At 44.1% G+C, this 24,703-nt stretch overlaps 1 protein-coding gene across 1 annotated transcript in view; it reads left to right on the forward strand.

The window, feature by feature from the left end:
* LSS (lanosterol synthase) overlaps positions 1–11,027 on the forward strand; it is a 38,174-nt gene extending 27,147 nt beyond the window's left edge. The window contains exons 18-23 of the mRNA XM_021711137.1: positions 5,478–5,543; positions 6,006–6,086; positions 6,805–6,975; positions 8,353–8,431; positions 9,069–9,313; positions 10,820–11,027. Of these exons, the coding sequence (XP_021566812.1) occupies positions 5,478–5,543; positions 6,006–6,086; positions 6,805–6,975; positions 8,353–8,431; positions 9,069–9,200 (529 nt within the window). The 3' untranslated portion in view covers positions 9,201–9,313; positions 10,820–11,027. The remainder of the gene's footprint in view (positions 1–5,477; positions 5,544–6,005; positions 6,087–6,804; positions 6,976–8,352; positions 8,432–9,068; positions 9,314–10,819) is intronic.
* Positions 11,028–24,703: the final 13,676 nt, after the last annotated feature.

Consider the following 24,703-nt stretch of genomic DNA (forward strand, 5'->3'; position numbering starts at 1 on the left):
TGTGGCAGCGTAAGTTCTTAGGGATTGGATATCTGGGAAAGATTTTAATTCTCCCTCACTGATGAAGCTTAGCTTGGCCGGGTAGGTTATTCTTGGTTGGAATTGTTTATCTTTTAGGACTTTGAAGATAGGGCTCCAAGCTCTCCTAGCTTGCAGGGTTTCTGTAGATAAATCTGCTGCTATTCTGATTGGTCTTCCATGGTAGGTGATCTGGCCTTTTTCTCTTGCTGCCTTTAAGATTTTTTCTTTTATGCCTACTTTGTTTAGGTGAATTATTATGTGTCTAGGAGTTGGTCTTCTCATTTGTTGTCTTGCAGGGGTTCTCTGAATCTCTTGTGTTTGAATTTTTGCATCACTGATTAGATAGGGGAAGTTTTCTTGAATGATCCCACGGAAAGTTTGTTCCAGTGTTGTCTCTGTCTCTCTTTCTGCCTCAAGAAGGCCAATTACGCTTAGGTTTGGTCTCCTGAAGTAATCGCTCATCTCTTGAAGGTTTGTTCTGTCTTTTTGAGCTTATTTTCTGTGTTTTTAAGAGTTTGGGTTAGTTCTATATTTTGGTCCTCAAGCTCTGAGATTCTTTCTTCTGCTTGGGTAATTCTGCTTTCCATGCTTGTCAGTTTGTTATTTATTTCATTCACAGTATTCTTTTTTTTTTGTTTGAGTTGGAGTCTCACTCTGTCGCCCAGACTGGAGTGCAGTGGCCACTCTCGGCCACCGCAGCCTTGACCTGCTGGGCTCCGGCGATCCTTTTGCCTCAGACTTCCAAGTAGCCGGAATTACAGGCATGTGCTACCACGCCCAACTGATTTTTTGATTTATCCTAGAGATGAGGTCTCGCTGCCCAGGCGGGTCTCGAACCCACGGGCTCAGGCAATCCACTCACCTCAGCCTCCCAAAGGTGCAGGATTACAGGCTGAGCCACTGAGCCCGGCTCATTCACAGTATTCTTTATTGCTGTTATCTCAGATATCAGCTCCTTACTAGTTTCTTCTTGTGTCTCCTCAATTCTTTTAATCTCTCCATTAATGTCTTGATATCTAGGTTTGTAATTTGAGACCCTTCGTTCTCGGGGCTCTTCATTGTTTGCATTCCGAAGTCAGTTTTCTCAGTGTCTGTCCTCCCAGGGGTCTGGGAGAGACCCATACTCTTCTTTTCGTTTTTCTTCATTTGTGTAGATTTTTCTCTCTCTCCCCCTTTCCTTCCCCTTCTTTAATTCTGTTTTTGAGGGAAGGTGGGGTTGCTTTTATTTCCCTTCTGCAATATCCTGCTCTTCCTTATGCGGGTCTTCTGGCTTTGTTCACTTTTCAGGTTGGAGCATAGGCTGCAATCAGTACTTTTTGCAGTTTTGAGGTTTAATTGAGAGGGGAGCTGTGGTTCAGAATGTATATGCTGATTCTAGCATCCACGAACAAGTGTATGAGCCCACTGGAGCCTATTTCCCTCTGCCTTACAATCTGTCAGTTAAGCAATATGTAGTCTTGGTCCCTAGATTAAAAAGGGGGGTATAAAAGACGAAAATAATGGAGGAAGAGGGGGTCAATAGGAAGTTAGAAAGAGAGAAGAGCGAGAGGGAAAATAGACATACATACCAAGTATCAGGTGAGAAAGAGACACAAGGCCAGAAAGAAGTGAAAAGAGACACATAAGAAAGATTCCCTAAAGAATACTAGTTACACAGAGACAGACCAATAAAATCAAGAAACAGTGTAAGTCAGAAGGCAAACAACAAACGTGATCAAAACAAACCGTCAAAATGATAAAATCATAAGTCAAAACAAGCGATCAGACTAAAGTCACTTCAGTTCTGATCTCCGGCCTCTCCCCTTTGTTTTTCATTGCAGGCAGCTAGATTTACTCGCAGTTTGGGTTTGTTTTTGTTTTTTAGTCGGCTGCCTGGGGGTTGCTTTTGTCTGATTCAGCGTAGGGGTGGGTCTTTGTCTCCTGTTTCGTGAAGTTACCTTAGGAACTGAGGTAGGGTTTGTTGATAGGTGGGCGGGGCAATGGAAGTCTCTGCCTGGAGAATGGCCGAGGCAGTTCCTGCAGATCCATTTCTCTCTGCTTGTTTGGGTCCCCAAGCTAGGGGTCACACGCTGAGTGCCTCAGCCAGGGTGGGCCCAGAGCTTCAGAGCTCCAAAGCTCCAAAGGGCAGGTGGTGAGCGGCAAGAGTGGTCCTCCACCCCCCACAGGGTACTTCAGCCAGAAATGGGACCGGTTTTTCTGAGGGTCGGGCGCCCAGAGCCTCCCTGAGTGACCGTCGGCTTGGTGCTGCGTGCTGAGCGGGTACGATGTAGCCAGGGAGGGAGCTGGGTCCCGAGACTCCCATGCACATGGTGGAGCAGCAGCAGCAGGGGGCCACAATATCTGGCCCTGCGTGGGACTGAAGGTCCCTGACCTCGGACCAGTGCGGCTGGTGGTGGGCTGGGGGATGGGGGAAGAAAAGTAAGAGCCTTTTTGGGAACTCACGTTCGGAGAATCTCACAAGTCCACCTATGCCGTTGCCATCTTGTTCCCAGGTCCGGTTTGCTAACATTTTATTGAATATTTTTATATCTATGCTGTTGAGTATTGGTTTATAGTATTGGTCTAATTTTCTTTCTTGTAGTGTCTTTATCTGACTTTGATATTGGGGTAATGCTGGCCTCATAGAATGAGTTAAGAAGTATTCCCTTTGCTTCTGTTCTCTGGAAGAGACTGTAGAAACTTGGTATAATTTCTTCCTTAAATGTTTGGTAGAATTTACCACTGAACTCATCTGGGTAACTCTTTTATTCAAATTAATTTTTTTTGTTTGTTTTTTTGTTTTTAGTTGTCTATATAGACATTTTCTTCTTTTCAATCCATAGGCTTATAGTTTGTTTTTCTTGTCTTCTCTGGCTAATAACTCTAGGATTCTGCTTAATATAAATGGTAATAGTGGCATCTTGACATAGTTCCTAATTTTAAAGGTGAGTGCTTCTAATATTTTTACATTAAAATGATATATTTAGTAGGTTTTTAATGGTTATTCACTTTCAGGTTAATGAAATGAAATTGTTTTCTCTTTCTAATCTGCTAAAATATTTTTTCCCTCTGATGTGAATGGGTGTTGAATTTTAGCATATGATTTTTCTGTCTATTTTGTGATTATATATTTGGTTTCTTTGCCTGTTAATGTTGTAGAGGATTATTACAGATTTTTCTAATGTTAAGACACCCTTGCATTTCTTGGATAGGCTTAATTTAGTATTGGTCCATATATATATTGTGTTCAATTTCCCAATATTTAACCTGGAGTTTTGCATCTGTGTACATGAATTAGCCTGGAAATTTTACTTTCCCATATCATATTTGTCTGTGTTCCTAAAATGAACTAAGGAGTGTTGCTTCTGTCTGTTCTCTGAAAAAATTTGTATAGGATTAGAATAAGTGTTCTTGATAATTTAACTGAACTCATGAAACTCCTAGGCCTGTAGCCAGATGAGTAGCTCATGGCCTGTAATCCTAGCACTTTGGTAGACTGAGACAGAAGGATTGCTTGAGTCTAGGAGTTCGAGACCAGCCTGGACAACACAGCGAGATCTCATTTCTACAGAAAACAAAAACAAAAAGTAGCCCAGTGTGGTGGTATATGCCGCTAGTCCCAGCTACTTGGGAGGTTGAGGCAGAAGGATCATCTGAACCCAGGATGTCAAGGCTGCAGTAAGCCGTAATCATGCCATTGGACTCCAGCCTGGGCAACAGAGTGAGACTCTGACTCAAAAATAAAAATAAAACTCCTAGGCCTAGAGATTTTTTATGGGAAAAGTTTACATTTGACATATTTCTAGTTGTTTTAGGGTTGTTTAGATGATCTATTTCTTGAGGCAGCTTTTGATAAGTTAATTTTTCTAGTAATTTGTGTATTTTAAGTTTTCAAATGTATTGCATAAAGTTTTCTTATTTTCTCTTTTTGTTTTTTGCTATGTCTGTAGTCATATCATTCCTTTTTACTACTGATTCTTTTTGTACATTCACTCTTTGTATTAGTTACTTGTTGCTGAGTAACAACATGATTACAAACTTAGTGGCTTAGAACAACACGCCTTATCACTTCGCTGTTTCTGTGGGTCAGAAATCCAGGTGCAGTTTTGTGGGGTACTTTGCTTCAGGCTTCACCAGGGATTGGCCAGGACTGGGGTCTCACCTGAGCATTGACTAAGGAAGAATTCGCTTCTGAGTATGTGGCTGTTGGCAGGGCTCCAGTCCTTGTTGGCTGGAAGATGCCATTGATTTCTTGCTGGTGGGCTTTGCCATTGACAACTTCACAGAAGTCACATGGCACTTAGTTACAGGAGTGACACCGTCAACTCTGTTGTGATCTGTTGGTTAGAAACAAGTTACAGACCCTGCAGGATGCCACCTGTGTAGATGCAGGAGGAATGTCCTTGGAGGCTTTGCTAGCCTTATCAGAGAACTAGTTATTTTTTAGAAGTACCAGCTAGATTTAGGAAAGATCTTTGTCTTTTGAATCTATTCTTTTCTAATTGATTTTTCCCTTTTTTAATTTAGTTCACTTTGTATGATTTATTGAAGCCTGTGTCACTGATATTGTTTGCAGTGATGTTGATCCTGTCTGTAGTTGTTTTTTTAAAATTATTATTTAGAGTCAGGGTCTTACTCTTGCTCAGGCTGGAATGCAGTGGTACAGTTATAATTCACTGCAGCCTCGAACTCCTGTGTTCAAGCAGTCCTCCGGTTCCACCCTCCTGAATAGTTAGGACCACAGGTATGCACCACCATGCCTGGCTCATTTTTTTAAAGTGTTTTGTAGAGATGTTCTTGCTGTATTGCCCCAGTTGGTCTCAATCTCTGGCTTCAAGGAGTCTTCTCACCTCAGCTTCCCAAAGTGCTGAGATTACAGGCATGAGACAATTCACTCAGCCCTTGTAGCTGCTTCTAACAGAGCTTTCTCCCTGAGATCTTCTTCTTACATTTCTTTCCTTTCTTTTCTTTTTCTTTTTTTTTTTTTGTCAGAGTCTCACTGTCACTCATCCAGATTGGAGTGCAGTGGCATACTCATGACCACCGCAGCTTCAACCTCCTGGGCTCAGGCAATCCTTCCACCTCAGCTTTCAAGTAGCTGGAACCACAGGTGTGCACTACCATGCCTGACTAATTTTTTTATTTATTGTAGCGATGAGGTCTTGCCAAGTTGCTCAGACTGGTCTGAAACCCGTGGACTCAGGCAATCCTCTGGCCTCCGCCTCCCAAAGTGCTGAGATTACAGGCATATGCAATCACACCCAGTCTTGTTACATTTCTTTCTTTAATTCTGCCAGTTTGCTTCCCCATGTCCTATTTTTTAATCCCTCATACCTTCTGTCTAAGCCGTTTATTTTTACATGTTTTTAAAGTATGTTTTACATGCTTATTCTGTTAAGACCCGGAATGGGTGGAATTGGGATAGGTAGACTGCAGTTTTTCTAGAATGTTCATTGAGCCAATTTCCTCTGTTCCAGGGAGACCCTTGAGCAGGGTCTGGAGTTCTGTCGGCGGCTGCAGAGAGCTGACGGTTCCTGGGAAGGGTGAGTGGGTTCCACCCATAGTGTGGACCTGTGCAGGGTGGGAGATTTCTGATGTCACACACTGCCTTCATAGCATGTACAGTTGTGTGCTGGTGCTACAATAAAAGCTTCTGGAAGGAAGCTGCCACCCAGTGAATTTCCCGTGGACCTTGTTCCTTTTTTTGATGCCTGGCCTCTATCTCTACCTTGGTAGTGGCTGCCCAGCACACTGCTGCACGTAGTTGGGTGAATGTGTTGGTGTGCTCTGGCCTGAGTGTGGCTGTCCTTCAGCCCCTGGCTCTTCAATGAGTTCTTAGGTGTCTAGTGGCAGGTCCAACAACTGGAGCACAGTGGGCAGCAGTGTCTTGAGCACTGGAGTTGGAGTGGCTTGGCTGAGGCATGTGCGTGTTGTGAATATCTGTTGTTTTATATGCCAGTTATGGATGGGGGTAGAAGAACTGAGGCTCTCCTATCTCCCTCCAGCTCCTGGGGGGTTTGCTTCACCTACGGCACCTGGTTTGGCCTGGAAGCTTTCGCCTGTATGGAGCAGACTTTCCGAGACGGGTGAATATAGCTGCTATCCCGCTGGTGGGTGGGGGCATTCTTGGCACGATGCCCTGCCGTGTTCTTTACTTTGGTGTTTGATTTTAGGGGTCTTTTAAAAATATTTTTAAGCAGTGAGATAAGATCAGTGTTTCAGAAAATTTCCTAGGTTGAGGTGAGTATATTTCCCTGGCCCCATAGCTCTCCAGAGCTTCCTAACACATATGGTGTAGAGACACTTCTGACCCCAGCTACTCCCAGCACATACCTGGCCTCCACCCTGAGAAGGAAAGTTCATGTCCAGGACACGCCTGGGCTGGGTCAGGAAGAGGGAGATGGTCTCAGAGTCAGTCCTGTCTCCAGCTGCTTGCCTGCTGTATGTGTAGGTGTTTAGGGGTGGGGAGCACTGTGCTTGTTGGGCACAGGTAGGGTACCCTGGCTTTCTGAGGTGCCACCTAAATACTGCCAACATCAGCCTGACGCCTCAATGAGGCCTTAAGGCCTGCAGTTACAAGGCACTACACTTTATCTTGCCACCAACTCTGGGAAGCAGGTGTACCTGTCCCCACTTCACATTTATGGAAACCAAGCTCAGGGCTTTAGGTAGTGGCTTAGGGCCCTCAGGTGGGAGTGGTCCAAGTGCACGCCCTTCCCCAGCGACCTAAAGAGGCCTGTAGAGTGAGAATCCAGGGCCCAGATTCCCTGGTGTAACAGTGCCTCCTGTTCTTGGTCTCTGCAGGACTGCCTGTGTGGAGGTCTCCCAGGCCTGTGACTTCCTACTGTCCCACCAGATGGCAGACGGAGGCTGGGGGGAGGACTTTGAGTCCTGTGAACAACGGCGTTATGTGCAGAGCGCTCAGTCCCAGATCCATAACACATGCTGGGCCCTAATGGGGCTGATGGCTGTCAGGTGGGGATGATGGGGCCCATCCTGGAACCTTGGGGTCGGGTGGAGGAGGGACACTTATCCACAGACGTAGACTGTGTGAAGGGGTGTGAAGAGGCAAGGCCTACAGGGCTGGTCTATTTAGCAGCCACTCTAGGAACGGAGACACCTACAAGAGCTACAACCTAGGTTCCTGGAGCAAGGGACAGACCTGTCCCAGGGACTAGGGTCTTGCAGGGTGCTTGCCTCTTAGAAGTAGGCCATCCCCTATCAGTTGCGTTGGTGGCAGAGCAAGGGAAGCAGGGCCTGATGGAAACAGGTAAGGTGGGCTGTGATGAGGACACTGCTTCCTGCTGTGGCAGCAATGGTGGCTGCCCTAGCAGTCACAGCACAAGTCCCTACAGCTGCTCTTTCTGGTCCTTCTGTGTCTATAGCTAGTGCTGAGCCACAGACATGCACACATGCAAATACACACAGACTTACAGATGCACACACAGATATATGCCCTCATAGGCATGTATACACAGACATACACGTAATCATGCATGTGCACATGCACACACAGGTATAGGCACACAGATGTATGCACATGCAGATGCACACAGGTATGTGCATTCACAGGCATGTACACAGATGCATGTAGACATGCATGTGTACAGTGCACACAGATGTATGAACGTAGACATGCACATGTACATATAGGTATAGGCACACAGACACATGCAGTTACACAGGCAAACATATGCACTCACAGGCAGTATGTGCACACAGATGTATGCACATAGACGCACATGTACAGGTGTATGCACATGTAAATGAATGTGCATACACAGACGTGTGCACTCACATATGCTCACACAGGAACCTGTGCACACACATACAGATGTGCATGCAGTGTCCCACTCTGTGCTGCCCTATTAGATTTGTGGCCCTTTGGAGAATCCTTCTAAACCCCCTCAAAGCTAGGGCAGATCTGTTGGGGCAGGAGCAGCAGAGTCTGGGGGGACCTTGAGGACAGGAAGGTCAGAGACCCATAAAACTCAAAGGATCCTTTGGTCATCCTGGCCAGCAAGCAGCATGAGCTGTTGTGGCTTCCATGGCCTCCAGAGGCCCATGAGGACTAGGGAACCAGGTGGGAACAAGACTTAGCCTCCTGCTAGGAGTGCAGAAGAGCTCACGTGCTTGGGCTGCCAAGGCAGTCTGAAGAGTGGGTCCCCTGTACTCATCTCTGTTCCTGCTACTCTCGGAGTCCTGGGAGGAAAGTAACAGTGGGAGCCTGAGATGCTAACCTCTTGGTGGCCTGTGCGTATTGGTCTGGGTTCATCTATCGTTCCTGCAGCATCCAGGCTTTTTTCATGTGCATTCTCACCACGTGTTTCAGCCTGTTCCCTCTTCCCCCAGGCATCCTGACCTCGCAGCCCAGGAGAGAGGAGTTAGGTGTCTGCTAGAAAAACAGCTCCCCAATGGCGACTGGCCCCAGGTATGTGGCTGCCTGAGGACACTACCTCAGTGTGGCATGGGTGTTTTCACTCCCCGACCCTGCCTTCGTGTCCTCCTTGGGTCACTTTTGAGATTTAAGAGGTGTGAACTTTGTCAGCATGTAGCAGGTTTGGGGTCCTGAAGTCTTGAGTAGATACTGCTGTTTGCAAATGATGCTATGGCTGGGGGAGGAGCTGGATGGGAGAAGCCAGTGGGCAGGAAGCCCCTTCCCTTCAGGACAGACCCTTGGACTCTGCCATCTGCAGGACATTGTACATAGCCATCACTGAACTGGGAGGGCAGAGGTAGCTTCTGACCTTCCCTGCAGTGTGGGGGTCATGAGGTCATTGGAGGCTGACCATCCCCTGTGGACAAGACTGGATGGAGGTTGATGTGGCCATGAGGGACTGGCAGCCCAGGCACAGGGTTGCTGTAGGATATGGAGGCTGAGCTGGGTGGATGGTGACTTGGCAGGTATAGGGTAGAAGGACCTCATGTCCATGGCTGCCTGCCCTGTCACTTAACTGACCCTTCTTAGGCCTATTCACCCACAAGCTGGGCAGCCCAACAGTCACAGTTCAGGGACCAACCCTCCAGCTACCAGGTGAAGCCTGTGTTTCTGTTCTCTATCTTTGCAGGAAAACCTCCCTGGAGTCTTCAACAAGTCCTGTGCCATATCCTATACAAGCTACAAGAATGTCTTTCCTATCTGGACCCTCGGCCGCTTCTCCCACCTGTACCCTGAGAGTGCCCTTGCTGGCCACCTCTGAGAGCTCATTTTCCTACTAGATCGTGATGGGGCTGCTGGGTGATGTCAGCGAGTTCCAGGGAGACCAAGAGTTCCTGACCATGTGGTGGGAGCTTTTGGATGACCCTTCCTCAGGTCCTGCCCCTTATTCTCCAGGGAGCAGGCCTGAGGTAGGGTGGGGGGCAGTGGGTGATTCTAGACATGATTTTCAGCATAGGGTTAGTTCTGATAATAGCTTATCTGGCTTGGGTGAGGAAGGAAACAGGCATCTGTGACTACTAAGGAGACACAGTGCCTTCCACTGCATTGGAGCACGTGTCCTTCCAAGGGAGTGATGCTGGGAGGGTTTTTCTGATCAGTCAAGAGTTCTCAGGAGCAGAACAGCTATGCCTGGTTTGGTTCCTGCCTGGTGCTGTCGAGGGTGCCTGGGCTTGGATGGCCCTGTACCTTCTGTCTGCTGGACTGAGGGATGTGAGAGTCACCTTGTAATGATGGCATGTACAGGGTGTGTCCATGGACAGTCCCATGGGGAGGGGAGGGCCTCATGGAGCATCTTGAGGCAGCACAGTGGAGAGCTGAGCAGGCCCCCAGTCATGCCTTTGCCTGCATGCCATTGTGGCTCTGCATATTTGTGGGGTGCTAGTTTCCCAACCTCCAGGGTTATAGTCTTGTTGAGACAGAAACACATAGAAGGCTGAGCATAACAAGGGGTGGGGGCTAGGCAGCAGTGGTGGTGATCACATGGACACTGGTGCTTATCACCACCATCCGGCCAGGCATGGCACCCTGGGAGTCAGGTGAGTGCAGAGAGCCCTAAGGTGGTCAACCTCAAGCCCAAGCAGGTGCTCTGGGCTGAAGCAAGGGCCAGGTTTCAGGGTTACCCTCTGAGCTTCTGTCTGCTCTGACCCTGTCTGGACTGGCTTGGGTGGACATTAGGCTCAGGAAGGAAAGCCCAGGTCCTAGCTCTGCCTTTGAATGTGGATGAATGACTCAGGTGTTCAGGGCCATGTGATATTGTTCTCCCCTGGATGTCATGAAGGGTCACCAAGAGCTTTGATGAGAACAAGAACCCGGCTTGGTGTTATCCCTGTGCCCCACCCTGGGCCCACCCTAAAGCCTCCCCATCTGTCCTTTATCTTTTCGACCGCCTGAACAGGTGACAGTCCAGCCTCTTCCTGGCCCACTGTCCTCCCTTAGATGGCTAAGAGCTTTGTTTGGATGCCCTTGGATCCTGCCATTTCCTACCCAGAACCCTTCAGGGCCAACCCTGCCTTAGCACAGAGTCTAGGGCTCTCACTGAGGCTTTGTGCTATCTGGGGCTCTCCTGCCCAGCTCTCATGCCCTACACGTGCTGTTGCTGACACCCTGGGACTCCTGCCTCAGGGCTGTAGCTTGAACTATTTCCTCTGCTGACCTCCCACTCTTCTGTCCCAGGTGGTCTTCTGTGTGCTTGGAGCCCTGAGGGCCTGGTCAGGCTGTGCCTGCGGAAAGGCATTCAGCAGGTGCCTGGTGAATGTCAGCACTTTCTAGACATCTTACAACTAGGGTTTATTTTGGCTGAAGGAACTGTGTCAGGACCTTTGACATCTATCGGGTTTGCACACACCTTTCTTTTCCCCTTCCATGTGTTCTCTCCATCAGGAAGTAGCAGGACAAACAGCGAGTCATAGAGTCTGCCCCGAGCAGTGACTGTGATGCCTGAGATCTTCCAGCCATGACCAGATTACTGTAAAAACATAAATTTTCCAGAAAGGAAATGTAAATTGACTTTTATACAGAAAATGTTATTAAAAGTCAGTCATATGACCAGCTACCTTAATAAACATGTTGGTGCTTATAGGCAGAAGCATGCCATGCTTGTGTTTTGTTTTGTCCTGGGGAGCGATTATAGATCTAGGGTTTTTTGAGATGTCACACCTCACCCAGTATGTAGGATAAGGAGTATGCCCAGGGATCCAGAGCAGCTACGTAAGGATAAGTGACATGCTGTCAAAGGGAAAAATATACCAAAGGCTATTTTAATTTTTTTAAGAGCTATAAAAATATTCAGAAAGACAAACAAATGTGATATGATATCTGTCCTGATCTAAAGAATCATTACATTGTTTTCCTTCACATTGGCTTTCAAATCACAGAGGTCAGTGATTCTGCACCATTTCTTTTATATACGCTGCAGGATTTCGGAATCAGTGTCTGTCCCTACCTGCAGTCTTCTCATTTTTAAATCAAATTCATTCTAATCCATTGTTTTTTGTTTTTTTTTCTGATCCACAAAGAGAACTTTTTGTTCACAATTAGATCATAATGCAAAGGAATCTGTTTTTCCATAGTTGGTGTCACTTGATGTCAAGAGTAACCTGTCCCAGAGTGCCTTATTCTTGGCAACAGAGACCACTGAGAGGAGCATGGTGACTGCCTTGTGCAGTTGCCATCTGAGGGAAAGTATTTGCCTTGATGTGATTAAAAATCAGATTCTCTATCCTGAGTCAGTCATTAAAGATTCTTGAATTCAAGTTATCTTATTTCTGTTTATCAAGAACAGATTTTGAATATTCTGAAAGTTTTTCTCTGGAACCATACTAGGATTTCTTTGTTCACTATGATGTAAGCTTCAGACTCTTTATGTAAATTTCAGACACTTGGTATTTTGATATTAATACATAATAAGCATCAGGACAAGGAATAGTACTAGAAATAGGTAAAGAGATTTTGATAATAAGAGGATTAGTGTGTCAAGACATAATCTTAAGTGTGTATGCACTTAATAAAAGCTTCACAACACACGATGCAAAATTTCAGAATATCATGAGAGACAGACATACAATTATCGCAGGAGATTTCAGTACTTGTCTTAGCAACTGATAGACATGAGATCTGTAAGGATATAGACTTAAACATCATTATCAACCAGCATGAACTAATGGCATTTATAGATCATCTAACAATGGTGAAGTATGCATTCTTTCCAGAAGCTCATGGTCAATTCACTTAAGACAGACCACATGCCAGGCATGAGATGAGGCTCAAGAAATGGAAAAGGATTGAAGCCATATAGAGTATGTTCTCTAATCACAATGGAATTAAATTAGAAATCAGATACAAAAAGATACTTGGAAAATCCCATAATATTTGGAAGTGAAGACATGTCTAAATAATCCATAGTCAAAGATAAAAGCAAGGAGAACAGAGTTGGAGGACTGATACTACCTAACTTCAAGACTTACTGTAAAGCTAAAGTAATCAAAACATGTGGTATTGGCAAAAAAACAGACACATAGATCAATGGGACAGAATAGACAGCCCAGAAATAGACCCACGTAAATATAGTCAACTGACCTCGGACAAAGGAGCAAAGACAATTAAATGGAGAAAGGACAGTCTTCAACAAATGGTACTGAAACAACCTAACATCCATATGCAAAAGAAAAAAAAAAGAATCAAGACTCAGCCCTTACACTGTTTCCAAAAGTTAACAAAATGGATTACAGACCTAAATGTAAATACAAAACCATAAAACTAGAACATCACATAGAAAATTTAGGTGATCTTGGGTTTGGTGATGACTCTTTAGGTAAGAAACCAAAAGCACAAAACATTAAAGAAAACATTGATAAATTGGACTCATTAAAATTAAAAATTTCTGCTCTGCAAAAGATACTGTCAAGACAAAAGATAAGTCAGGCTGGGAGAAAATATTTGAAAAAGATATATCTGTAAAGAACTGCCATCCCAAAGAACTCTTAAAGCTCAACCATAAGAAAAACAACCTGATTAAAAAGGCCAAAGACCTTAAGCAGATACTCTACCAAAGAAGATACACAAATGGCAAACAAGTATATGAAAAGATTTCCACATATATCATTATGGGAATGAAAATTAAAACAACTAGGAACCAGCTGGGCATGGTGGCTCATACCTGTAATGCTAGCACTTTGGGAGGTGGAGGTGAGAGGATCGCCTGAGCCCTGGGTTTCGAGAACAGCCTGGGCAACTTGGCAAGACCTTGTCTCTACAATAGATATAATTAGCCAGGTGTGGTGGCACACGCCTGTGGTTCCAGCTACTTAGAAGGCTGAGGCAGAAGAATCACCTAAGCCCAACAGGTCGAGGCTGCGGTGGCCGTGAGTGTGCTACTGCACCCCATCCTGGGTGACAGAGTGAGACTCCTACTCAGAAAAAAAAATTGTATACCTAACCCTGAATTGTACCCTACATGTTTAAAATAAAAAATTTTTAAATAATAAAATTAAAAACTAACTAGAAACCTAAAGTGCACCTATTTGGCCAAAACACCTACCACACCAAATACTGGTGAGGATATGGAGTAATAGAAACTTTCACTGTTGTTGGGAATGCAACACGGTATAGCCACTTTGAAAGACATTTTGGTGATTTCTCACAAAACTAAACATACTTTTGCCATATCCAACTATCACTCCTTGGTACTTACCCAGAGGAGCTGAAAATGTATGCTTACACAAAAACCTGAATGAACATGGATATTTACAGTGGCTTTACTCAGAGCCAAAACTTGGAAGCAACCAAGATGTCCTTCAGTAGATGAATGGATAAACTGGTACATCCAGACAATGGACTATTATTCAACCTTTATAAGAAATGACCTATCGGGCCATGAAAGGACATGGAGGAGTCTTAAATGCATATTACTAGGTGAAAGATGTCAATCAGAGAAGGCTACATATTGTATGATTCCAACAAGATGACATTCTGGAATAGACAGAGAAGCAGGGAATCAGGATGGATTTCACAGTGGTCACATTGACCAAGGACTGATGCCCACCCTAGCAGGACCTGTGAGCCACATGATTGGGACAGATGGGCCTTGGCTATTGGTTGCAGGAGTCTTCAGTTAGGTCCAGGAAGTAACAGTGCTGTTAGACACTCGGTGCTCATGGTCCAAGTGGTGGACACAGATGTGTTGCCTGTACCATCTCATGAGGGGAGCATACTCAGTAGGTGGCTTCCAATTACCAGCCCTTGTGGAGGGCCATGGGGGCCATTGCAGGCCTGCCCTGGATTGGTGGTCTTCTACCCTCACTGCCCCTTCCTTCTTCAAGTGTGAATGCTAAGAATCGGCCCTAATAGACATCTACACTCCAGGTACTACCCCTGGTGCTGGAGAACCTACCTGACCTGCCTTCCAACAGTGTGCACTGGGTCCGTAGCCTCGTGGGCAAGTGCTGAAGGAAGTGCAGCCCCATGTGTCACTGTGAAGGCAGCATCCCCAACGTGGTCTGAAGACTCCGCATGGTATGGACAACCTAGTCCCCCTCCTCCACTGTTCTTCTAGAAGGTGCTGGTGAAACCATGCCCCAAAGAGTTAAACTAATAACAAATTATTGAGTTTACAAGATGGAAGATAAAAAAAGAAACAATATGCCTGTGGGAGACAGAATTCTCCCTCCTCAGTTTCGTTGTTAAAGCATGGCTTGGAGACTCAGAGATTAGGGAAGTGAAGCAACTTTTTAAATCTTATTCTTGCAAAAATGGGCACCTCTCAAGTGAGCAGGCACCGAGGCAGTTACAGCCAGCATATTTATGCCTCTAAAGCACAAGTCCATCCTCTGGTTCCTTATTGGCTGAGTACTTCACAGGTTATATTACTTTTCCAGATGTTGCCTAAGCAATAATTTTGTACAAATAAGGTAGCAACACACAAGCAGTTTCTACACAAATAAGGTAAAATATATGTTCTTGAATTCTGATTGGGTCTCAATGCCCACCAAAGGAAGCCTACCAAAAGAGAAAGCCCACTAAGAAAGGAGGAAGAACCAGGAAGTGAAGTAACAAATTGCCATTTTGAAAATGAATCGCCATTTTGTTTCTTACAGTTCCCTCCTCTTTTATTTTTAAGTAGTTTCGATTTCATTTTTATTATAATTCAAGTTTGTTTCAAATTTTTCTAATAACTTTTTTCTCAAAATGTAATTTAGTTTTCATTATCATGAGCTTATTTAGGGAATAACCTATGGGCATTTGTTTATTAATAGCAGTTTCTATAAGTTTTTGGACTAAGCCTCTAACACAGGCAACCTACATCTGTAAATATTCCTGCTACAATCACAAAGGAGGTCAAGATTGATGCTATCATTTCTTTTGTTTTTTTGAACCAGCCTTTTAACCAATTTGTAAAAGGATTGTTAATTTCAGAATTTTTAGCCAATTCATTGACCAGAGTAGTTAGCCCTTATAGTGCCTTGGTGATAGTTTCATTAGGGACTGTGTTATTTGGAATAAAAGTACAACATTTTCCCCCCAATATAACATAGGCGCTCCCTTTTTTAGCTAACATTATATCTAAAACCATACGGTTTTCCCAAGTTATTTGGCTGATGGCATCCAGTTGTTTTGCAATTTCTCTGACAGCATCTCTCGTATAATTAATAAGCCTTTGTTGGTTACAGTAAATGTAATTAATCAAACCTACATTTTTATTAACAGTTGACCACTAGAAGAGCATAGACTCAAATCCTGCAGCAATTTGGGTTTTAGCTTTAAATTCATTGGGGACTCCTCGGGGGACTTCTATAGCACTGATATATATGTTGGGATAAAATGATCCCTGTAATGACCTTTTGATTCTGTTTTGATGAATTTTTAGGTTGGAGCGAAATGCCAGGGTGAATGGGATGACCAAATGAACCAAAGAACAGGTTCTAGCCCATTTGGGTGGTAACAGGTTTCTTCCTCCACAGTACCACCAAACATCCACTTGAGGGATGTTAAAGTGAGAGTAGTTGCCCCGTGTAGTTGCCCTCAGTAATTGCCCTCTGAGACATCCAGGACATGGGTGCAAGTTTGGAGTTGCCCTACCAGAGTAGTGAACCCTTCCCCTCATCTGGAGAGATATAAGGAGTGATCAACTTACCCATAGGAAAGGAAGGGATTACCTTTGAATCTGGCTTCTGCGAGGCAGGGTAAAGCAAGGACAGACTCTTGCGTGTCTCATTTCCCCATGCATCCTTGTCTTGGTACAAGGCTAACATACAACTCATTCTGATGGGGTTTGTGTCCCAGACAACAGGGATTGGAACCACTTGAGCCTGTAACTGTCGTGTGGCATATGCATAGCAATCACTCTTATTTAAGAGTGGATATTGTAAATTGTATTCATTCCACCCAGACATTTGTTTCCTTATAACCAGTTTCAAGTTCTATAGTTTGTGTTAAATCTTTAATTTTAACTATAGTTACCTTTTTGGGATCATTGCTAGGGAGGTTGTAATAATCACTGGGGCTCAGGGTTGGTTTCAGTGTACCTACAGCTACAGTTTTGACTAAAAAAGAAGGGTTAATCATCCTTGGGGATCTTGTCTTGAAACGTCAACTTCCAATCCATAAACTTGAGGCACCACCTCAGACTTTTGATCTAAAGTAGCAGGATCATTAATAGTCAGATATAGCTGGGCTCGGTGGCTCAGCCTGTAATCCCGCGCCTTTGGGAGACTGAGGTGAGTGGATTGCCTGAGCCCGCGGGTTCGAGACCCGCCTGGGCAACTTGGCGAGACCTCATCTCTACAATAAAAGCAAAATGAGCCGGGCGTGGTAGAGTGCACCTGTAGTTACAGCTACTTGGAAGGCTGAGGTGGAAGGATCTCTGGAGCCCAACAGGTCGAGGCTGCAGTGGCCGGGAGCACCCACTGCACTCCAGTCTGGGCGACAGAGTGAGACTCCAACTCAAAAAAAAAAAGAGTCAGATATATAGTGTTACATTCTAAATTTCTACAGGCTGCCGGTGGAACTCCCTTCGATAAGTGTGTTTTGGGTTTCAAGGACTTGTAGGGGCTTCATTGTTTTCCAGAGGGTTGCCGTCCAACCTTGAATTTGGGTAGTTCACCATACGTTATCCCAACTGGGATGGGAGCTTTTGTGGGTTCGGGGAGGACCTTCAAAGGTTTCAAAATCCAAATCCTCCTTACCTATATTTAGCTCAGGATAAAGATATTTGTCTGCCTGAGATAAGTTTTTGCTTCTCTAGGTTTCCATAAGGCAAAATTTGATATGTATCAAATTAGCGTGAAGGGATAAGTTAGTGTGAAAGTGATCAAGTTAGCGTGAAAGGGTTAAGACTTACCTTTGCTTGCCTGTATATTAATGGCCCATAAAGTTACAATAATAGAGGTCTGCAAGTAATTAGACATTTTGGTGGTTCTCAAGGGAGGAAACAGTCCCACTGAGCATTCAGAATTAAAAGGGTCCTAATTGGCCGGGTGCAGTGGCTCAGCCTGTAGTCCCAGCACTTTGGGAAACCAAGGTAAGTGGATTGCCTGAGCCCACAGGTTTGAGAACAGCCTGGGCAACTTGGTGAGTCCTTATCTCTACAATAAATTAAAAAATTAGCTGGGTGTGATAGCGTGCGCCTGTAGTTCCAAGTACTTGGAAAGCTGAGGTGGAAAGGTCACCTGATCCCAGTGGGTTGATGCTGGAGTGGTTGTGAGCATGCCACTGCACTCCAGCCTGGGCAATGGAGTGAGACTGCAACTCAAAAAAAAAAAAGAGCCCCTTAAGACAAACGTTTAATAAAACATATGTAGGGCGAGAAAAACAATTACTATAGGTATATAGGTAAGGTTATAAGGAGAACACTAAGAATATTCATGGAGACTAAATTTTAAATTAACTTTTTCAGATTTTTATCTTTAAAGGTCCTATTTGAGAGACTTTCTACTGATCTTGTCTTTCTTATACCATAGTCCCTGTTATTGATTTCTTGACTCAGGTATGATGTGTTCACCCCTTTTCTGCTGTTCAGATGGCCATTTTAGTAGTCAGGAGCACCTGGTATGGTTCTTCCCAGTTTGGTTGGAGTTCGGTTTTTTCCCCAAGTCTTGATCAACATTTAGTTGTCAGGCTAAAAATGATGAACTGTGTACTCAAAAGGAGGAATTTGAGCAAGGAGTCCTTTTAATTTAATGGAAGATAGGGTGGAAGAAATGGCTGAAATATATTCTTTTAAAAATTGATCTTTGGTTTCCAGGGTCAGTAAATCTGTTGCTCTACCTACATAGGGCAACCCATATGATAGTGCATAGGGTGACAAATCCATATCCTTTTGAGGGGCTGTTTTAATTTGGAGAAGACCTATAAGAAGACATTTGACCCAGGACAACTTTATTTTTAACATTAGTTATATGGGTTTTTAGAGTTGGTTCATTTGCTCTATCTGTCCTGAGGATGACAGATGCCAGGGTATATGAAAGTTCCATCGCATTTGGAGTGCTGTTGTAATGCCTTTAATACCTTTGAGATAAAATGGCTTCCATTATCTGAATCAATGTTTTCTATTAGACCAAATCTAGGGATTACTTCCAAAAGTATTTTTATTTTGTATTTATTTATTTTTTTAAGAAAGAAAAGTTTATTTAAAAGTAAGTTAGAGAGAGAAAGAGAAGAAAGAAAGAAGATTCACCTCCCCAAGGTGGGGGAGGGGGACCAAAGGCAGGAAGCATGGTGACAGCCATGTCTCAAAGAGCATATGGCCACACCAGACTCTAGCAAGGCAATGGCCCCTGGTTGCTTGTGGTTGAGTCCTTTTAACCATTCCCCTTGATGGGGAAGATCATTAGGGTGATTGGGTAGTGGTCTGCTTCCACATCATCACAAAGGGGCAGGCAAGTGTAGGTACTGATGATGTCAGATGATGGACAGCAGGCAGATGGGTGGGTTAGTCACATGACTGCTGCCATGGTGGGGTTTATCTGTGTCATGTAGTTCACAGAGGGCTGATTAGGTTAACCTGAGGGGGATTTCCTGTAAGAGACTTGATAGACATTTGCAGTTCACAAATTCCTTGACCAAAGGTGGGGTGGTCATTTGGGTTGTCCTGGTCTTGTATCTGAAGGAGATTTGCCTAGGGAGGATGGGATGGGCTGCTCTTTGTCCTGCAGTAGAATGTCTGAATGCTTGTTAATCACTACACTACGGCAAAAAGACTAAGAATAAGCTAAGATTCTTCTAGGTTTCTATAGGTACCTTTCATTCCCCACTCCTGCTCTTGAAAATATTCTTATGATCCTGGGAAATGGGGCAAAGATCATTCTTCTGCATCTACTTCCTGCTGAGATGGGGCTGTAGCAATGTCCCTACCTATTTATTTCCAAGGGCATGAATAGGAAACAGCAGAACCTTAACTGCATATTATTTGGATCTAATGAAACATCGAGCAAGAGCACAGGCAAAAATTATTAAACAAACAATGATGAAAAAGGCTATTGCCCCGGAGACAATGCTGGAAAAATGAAAGTAGTCTCATAAATTATATGTATTCATTAACATAAGTTGAAATATTCCTTTGTAAATTATCTGTAGTTGTACTTTAACAAGGAAATACAGCCACTTTGACAAAGTCTGAAGAAAGAAAAATTGAAAACATTAGGACATGTAGTTAGGTTGTAGCTTAAATTGAGAATTCAAAACAGGTAAACATTGGCAAGAGAAAATGCTTTCTTTTGTTTTTTGTAATAGGTCTGATATACTTTCACAATGACTGATATGCTAGAAGATGAAGCCCAGGCTATTTTGCCATTCATTCTATGTTGGATAGTAATCCTTGTACCTGGTCTGCAGGGAATTCAGAGGAGGGTGTGGGGCAGGTGTGGTTCCTGGAGCTTGCTTCTTATCTTACCCTAGAGAGACTGATTGAGAACTTTAAGAGTTTAAGTATTAAAGTTTTTAAAAATATAATGTTACAACACAAAATCACAATAGTTATTGCAAAAGTTACTTTTTAGCCAAAGTGATAGTCCAAAGATTTTGGGGGGGGGGGAACCTTGCTTTTTTTGTAACAAAGACAGTGGGGGAGGGCTAATTGAATTTTGTCTCTTTCTTTCCCCCTCTGTTGTTTAAATAAGAAAATTCTTTTGGAGATTGTTAATCAAGAGGCTCATGTTCTGGCCTTTGAGTAGCATATTGGCCTAGCATTAGTGTACTTGATATTAATGATAAATTTATAGAACCTTTTTTGTAGCCTTGAGTGTTTACAGAATTTCTTTCACTTTTTTTCACTAACTTTCACCTACCATGATCGACATACTTATATCATTTTTCGACATGCTTGATTCTTTCCTATACAAAATTATTTCTCTTTTCTTTTTTACCAAAAACATACCTCATACCAACAACCTTTTTTACATTTTTCCTAACCTCAGAGCTCTAACCAAAGCAATAAGTTTATATGCAGTGGAAGGGCTTGGATAGGATCCAACGTAGAACTATTAGGGGAATCCAAAGCTAAACAAAAGGCACCCAAAAAGCATAGTGGGGATGGCTCAGGGTAAAGAATAATATGAGTTCCAATTTTTGTCATAATGTCCCTTCCCGATAATGGAGCTGGACACGTTGGCATAACAAGGAAGGAGTGTTGAAATATTTTATCTCCCAGAACATGTGGAAGTAACGGCATAGTGAGGGGCCTGGATATAATGCCCTGCACCCCCACAACTGAAAGGGGTGAAGGAAGGAGTGGACCAGGAAATTCAAGTAGAGCTGAGCATATAACCCTTGTACCAATAATGAATGATACAACTCTGCCAGCTACTGATATTTCCACCCTAGGTTTGGTTGGTTTAATAGTTTGTTCCAAAGACATTGGGGCTACCAAGCCAGGGGTGAGTCAATCCAACTGGAGCAAGCCCAAGAGATCTCCTTCCAAGATCATGAGAGATGCCTGGTGTCCCTTATTTGCAGCAAGCCTCTGGGCCATGTGCTCTCCTCCATCGGGGTGAATGAGGCAATCATGAGTCCAATGTCCATGCTGTTTGCATTTGGGACAGAGTTTTGCCATTGGTGGGGCTTGACAGTCTTTGGCCCAGACTTTGACGGCATCGGAAACAAACCTGGGAAACAAACCTGGGAAGGGGGCTGTGTATCCTTTCTGCAATTGACTGACTGGGGTGGAAGAATATCAGTGGTGGCTCTTTTTGCTAAAGCGGTAGATAAAAGCTGAAATGCTTCCCGCCTATGTTTGTGGTCCTGCATTCTTTCCTCCTTTTGGTTGTTAAAGACTTTAAAGGCCATGTCCAATAGTTCTAGTTGAGGGGTTTGTGGGCCCTTCTCTCACTTTTGGAGTTTGTACCTAATATCCGGTGCTGACTGGGAGATAAAAGACATAGCCAAAAGAGCTTGTCCCTCCGGAGAGTTTAAATCAATATTAATAAACTGCTGCAATGTCTCAGAGAAGCGACTTAGAAACACTGCTGGATTTTTATCTGGTCTTTAAAAAACCTCTTTTATTTTGTCATAGTTAACCTGCTTAATAACACCTTTTTTGTAGTTAGCTAACAGGATTAATTTATATGATCCCTTTACTTTCGTCTGGGAAGAAGGTTGATATAGTCCCAGTTTAGATATAACTTGAGAGAAATTTATCATAAGAAAACAACAAAGAATAATTTTAATATCCTTTTGTCCTAGCCACCCCCTTGAGAAGAGACCTATTAAGCCATGTGGAAACTTGAATGGGCTTTCCAAGAACATGTGGGGATAGTGATTTGTTGCAGCTAGTAGGGCTGCCACCAGGAGGTTATTAAGCAGTGGGGAGGGGGTGAGAAGTTGGCCCCTCCTCTAAAGATAAAAGAGAAAGACTGGAGTCTGGGGTCAGGTGCCATGGCCTTTGGCACCTGCCCTTTCTCCGAAGGTAAAAGAGAAAGACTGAAGGTCAGGGTTAGGTGCCACGGCCGTAGATACCAGCCCTTCCTTCCCAGATAAAGGTGGAGGGCAAGAAGAAAGAGAAACTGACAGAGCAGATTACAAGAAACAGGAGTAGTTAAACCAGCTGGGTCAGACTTCGAGTTGATAGTTGGAAAGCAGGAATTGGAGTTGTAATACTGGTGAGCCTATGGGCAATGGGGTCTGGGGAGCCAACACAAAAATGTGACAGGAAGAACGAATATCTGGGTGGCAGGCTAACTCAAAAAAGGCCTGAATATAAGGTATTTGTCCTTTTTCTTTAAGTACAATTCAAGCTGCAAAAGGGTGTCAGGAGCTAGGGAGCTACTTTTTGGCCAGATTTTGTTATTCCTCAGCTTATATTGTGGAATTTCCCGTACTTGTCCACTAGATGAAACAGTCAGCTGGGGCAAGGTGGGCCGGAGCCGGTACCGGGGCTGCAAAGCAGTATTGTAGTAAAAGGACAGTTGGGATGGGCTCTTGGTTTCTGGGATGTTTCTGGGCCTTATAAAAGACCCATAAAGTCATCCAAACAGATGGCCAAGAGCACGCAAAAGGAAACAGGGGTACTATTGGAATGGGCTCTTGGTATCATGGATGTTTTCTGGGCCTTATCCCATCCAGATCCCCTGCTGCGCATCCCCAACAGGTTAAAAGGAATCAGCACAGAGGATGTGAGTCAGCAGGGAGAGAGCATCCTCCTGTCCGTGTGCCCACTGGAGCTTGCCAGATGCATGCTCCACCATGTCTTGGAAGGCCTGGTACCAGGATTTTGAGCAACTAGGTCCCCGACCCTAGGAGTCTCCCAAGATGGAACCGGAAACCCGAGAGACCCAGAAAGTCATCCAAACAAAGGGCGGTCCAAGAGCGTGCATTCAAATATGTGTGTGTGGATGAAAAAAAAGGGGATGACTCACCAAAAGCGCAGAAAGGTGTACCATAGCTGTTAGAGTTTCAAGGTCCTTCATGGAGTTACTTCACCAGCCAGAGAGGAAAGGAGTAAAGAAAACCAAGCACTTTGTCTCCCACCCTTATGGGTGCTGGCGGTCCGAACTTTCCTTCAGGGACCTTCTTGCCTCCTTAGGGAGTAGCCCTAAGACCATCAGTTGTTCTCCGAGATCCAGCTCGGTCCATGTGGAAACTCAGAAATCTTGGCTAGAAGGAAGCAAAGAGTTAACCTTAGACCCTCACCCAGTCGGGCCACAGCGGTTTGATATCTTTCCCTGGAGCCTTTCAGCACACTGAAGTGGAGCCTCAGCCAGAGCCTTCAATTGCCACCAGGTTCCAACACAGTCCACAGAGGGTCACCAGTTAGGAAATAAGAAACACAGATTCTCAGTGGGACCGCCAAAAATGTTAGGGTACGGATGAACCAGGTGAGGGTCGAGAGACGAGGCGGGAGGCATGCAGCACTGCCGGGGCTGGGAAACCGGAGGTGCTTGCTGGGAATCAGAGATCCGAGTAATTTGCAAAGAATTGTGACACACAAAAAGGTTAAGAAAGAAAAGTTTATTTAAAAGTAAGTTAGAGAAAGAGAAGGAAGAAAGAAGATTCATCTCCTCAAGGTGGGGAGGGGGACCAAAGCGAGGAAGCATGGTGACAGCCATGGCTCAAAGAGTACATGGCCACACCAGACTTTAGCAAGGCAGTGGCCCCCCAAAAGTATTTTTATTACAGATTCTGTTGTAACTGTTGTTGAGTATGCCTCCATCCACCCAGTAAGATGATTAACAATTACTAATAGGTACTTAAGTTTTCCAACCTTGGACATTTCAGTGAAATCAATTTGTATACTTTGGAAGGGTCTTCATCCAGGAGGTTTTCCCCTTTTTAATGACCCCCTGATTATGCTTTTATTTATTTTCTGACAAATTATACATCCTTCACAAATTTGTTTAGCAATAGTATAAATACCTACACATCCATAGGTTTTTAAGAGTGTGTTACATATAGCTTGAGTTCACCAATAGCTTTCCTTATGCAATATAGTCATTAATTTCCCGATAATTGGTTTGTTAACCATCTCTCTTCCATCAGGGAGGATCCACTTCCCCTCCTTGTTTGAGCAGCCCCTCTTTCATCTTTTCTGTTTCCTTCTCTCATCCAAAATTTAGGGCTAATTTGTTGTTTTTTTTGTTGTTGTTGTTTTTCCTCTGTGAGATGTGCCATTTGGACCTTAAGTTGACCCTGTTTTATCCCTACATTAAGGCCCATCTGGACAATTAGGTCTTTGCCTAGGAGATTTATTTCTTCTTCTGGGACAAATGATCCTGCCATTGCCTCAGTTTCAGTTTTTATAATCATGGGTTCAGATATAGGAACCTGAAGTCCTTCTCCTTTTACTCCAGAGACTAGACACTTTTCTGGTGAAAATTGAACATTTTGGGGTTAGAAGATTAGGGAGGAGCAAGCTGCCCCAATATCAATGAAGAATCAAAGGGTCCTGGTGGGGTTTGATAAAGGGGAACCCCTGACCTCCATATTTTGCATCTAGTGCCATAAGGGAGACTTTTTTTTTCCTTCAATTCAGGACAATCTTGAAATGCTCTGGGTTTTGTTTTGTTTTTTTTTTACAATGATAAAATTCAGCTCCCTTTTGATTAAATTCCCTTTTTATAGTTCCTTTTGGATTAAACCTCCCTTTAGTTTGCTCCTTTTGATACCCAGGTTTTGCCCAAGTGGGTTTCTCATCCCCCCCACCACTGCCCTTTCTACAGTGCTTACCATGATTTTAGCTTTTTGTTTTTGTTTTTTCTCATCTCTTTTAACAAACATCTTTTGTGCTTCTTTTAACAATTTCTCAGTAGATCTTTCATTCCATCCCTCCAGCTTTTGTAA

Source organism: Carlito syrichta, unplaced genomic scaffold, assembly GCF_000164805.1.
Source record: "Carlito syrichta isolate Samal-C Ts95f unplaced genomic scaffold, Tarsius_syrichta-2.0.1 Scaffold301878, whole genome shotgun sequence".
NCBI lineage: Eukaryota > Metazoa > Chordata > Mammalia > Primates > Tarsiidae > Carlito > Carlito syrichta.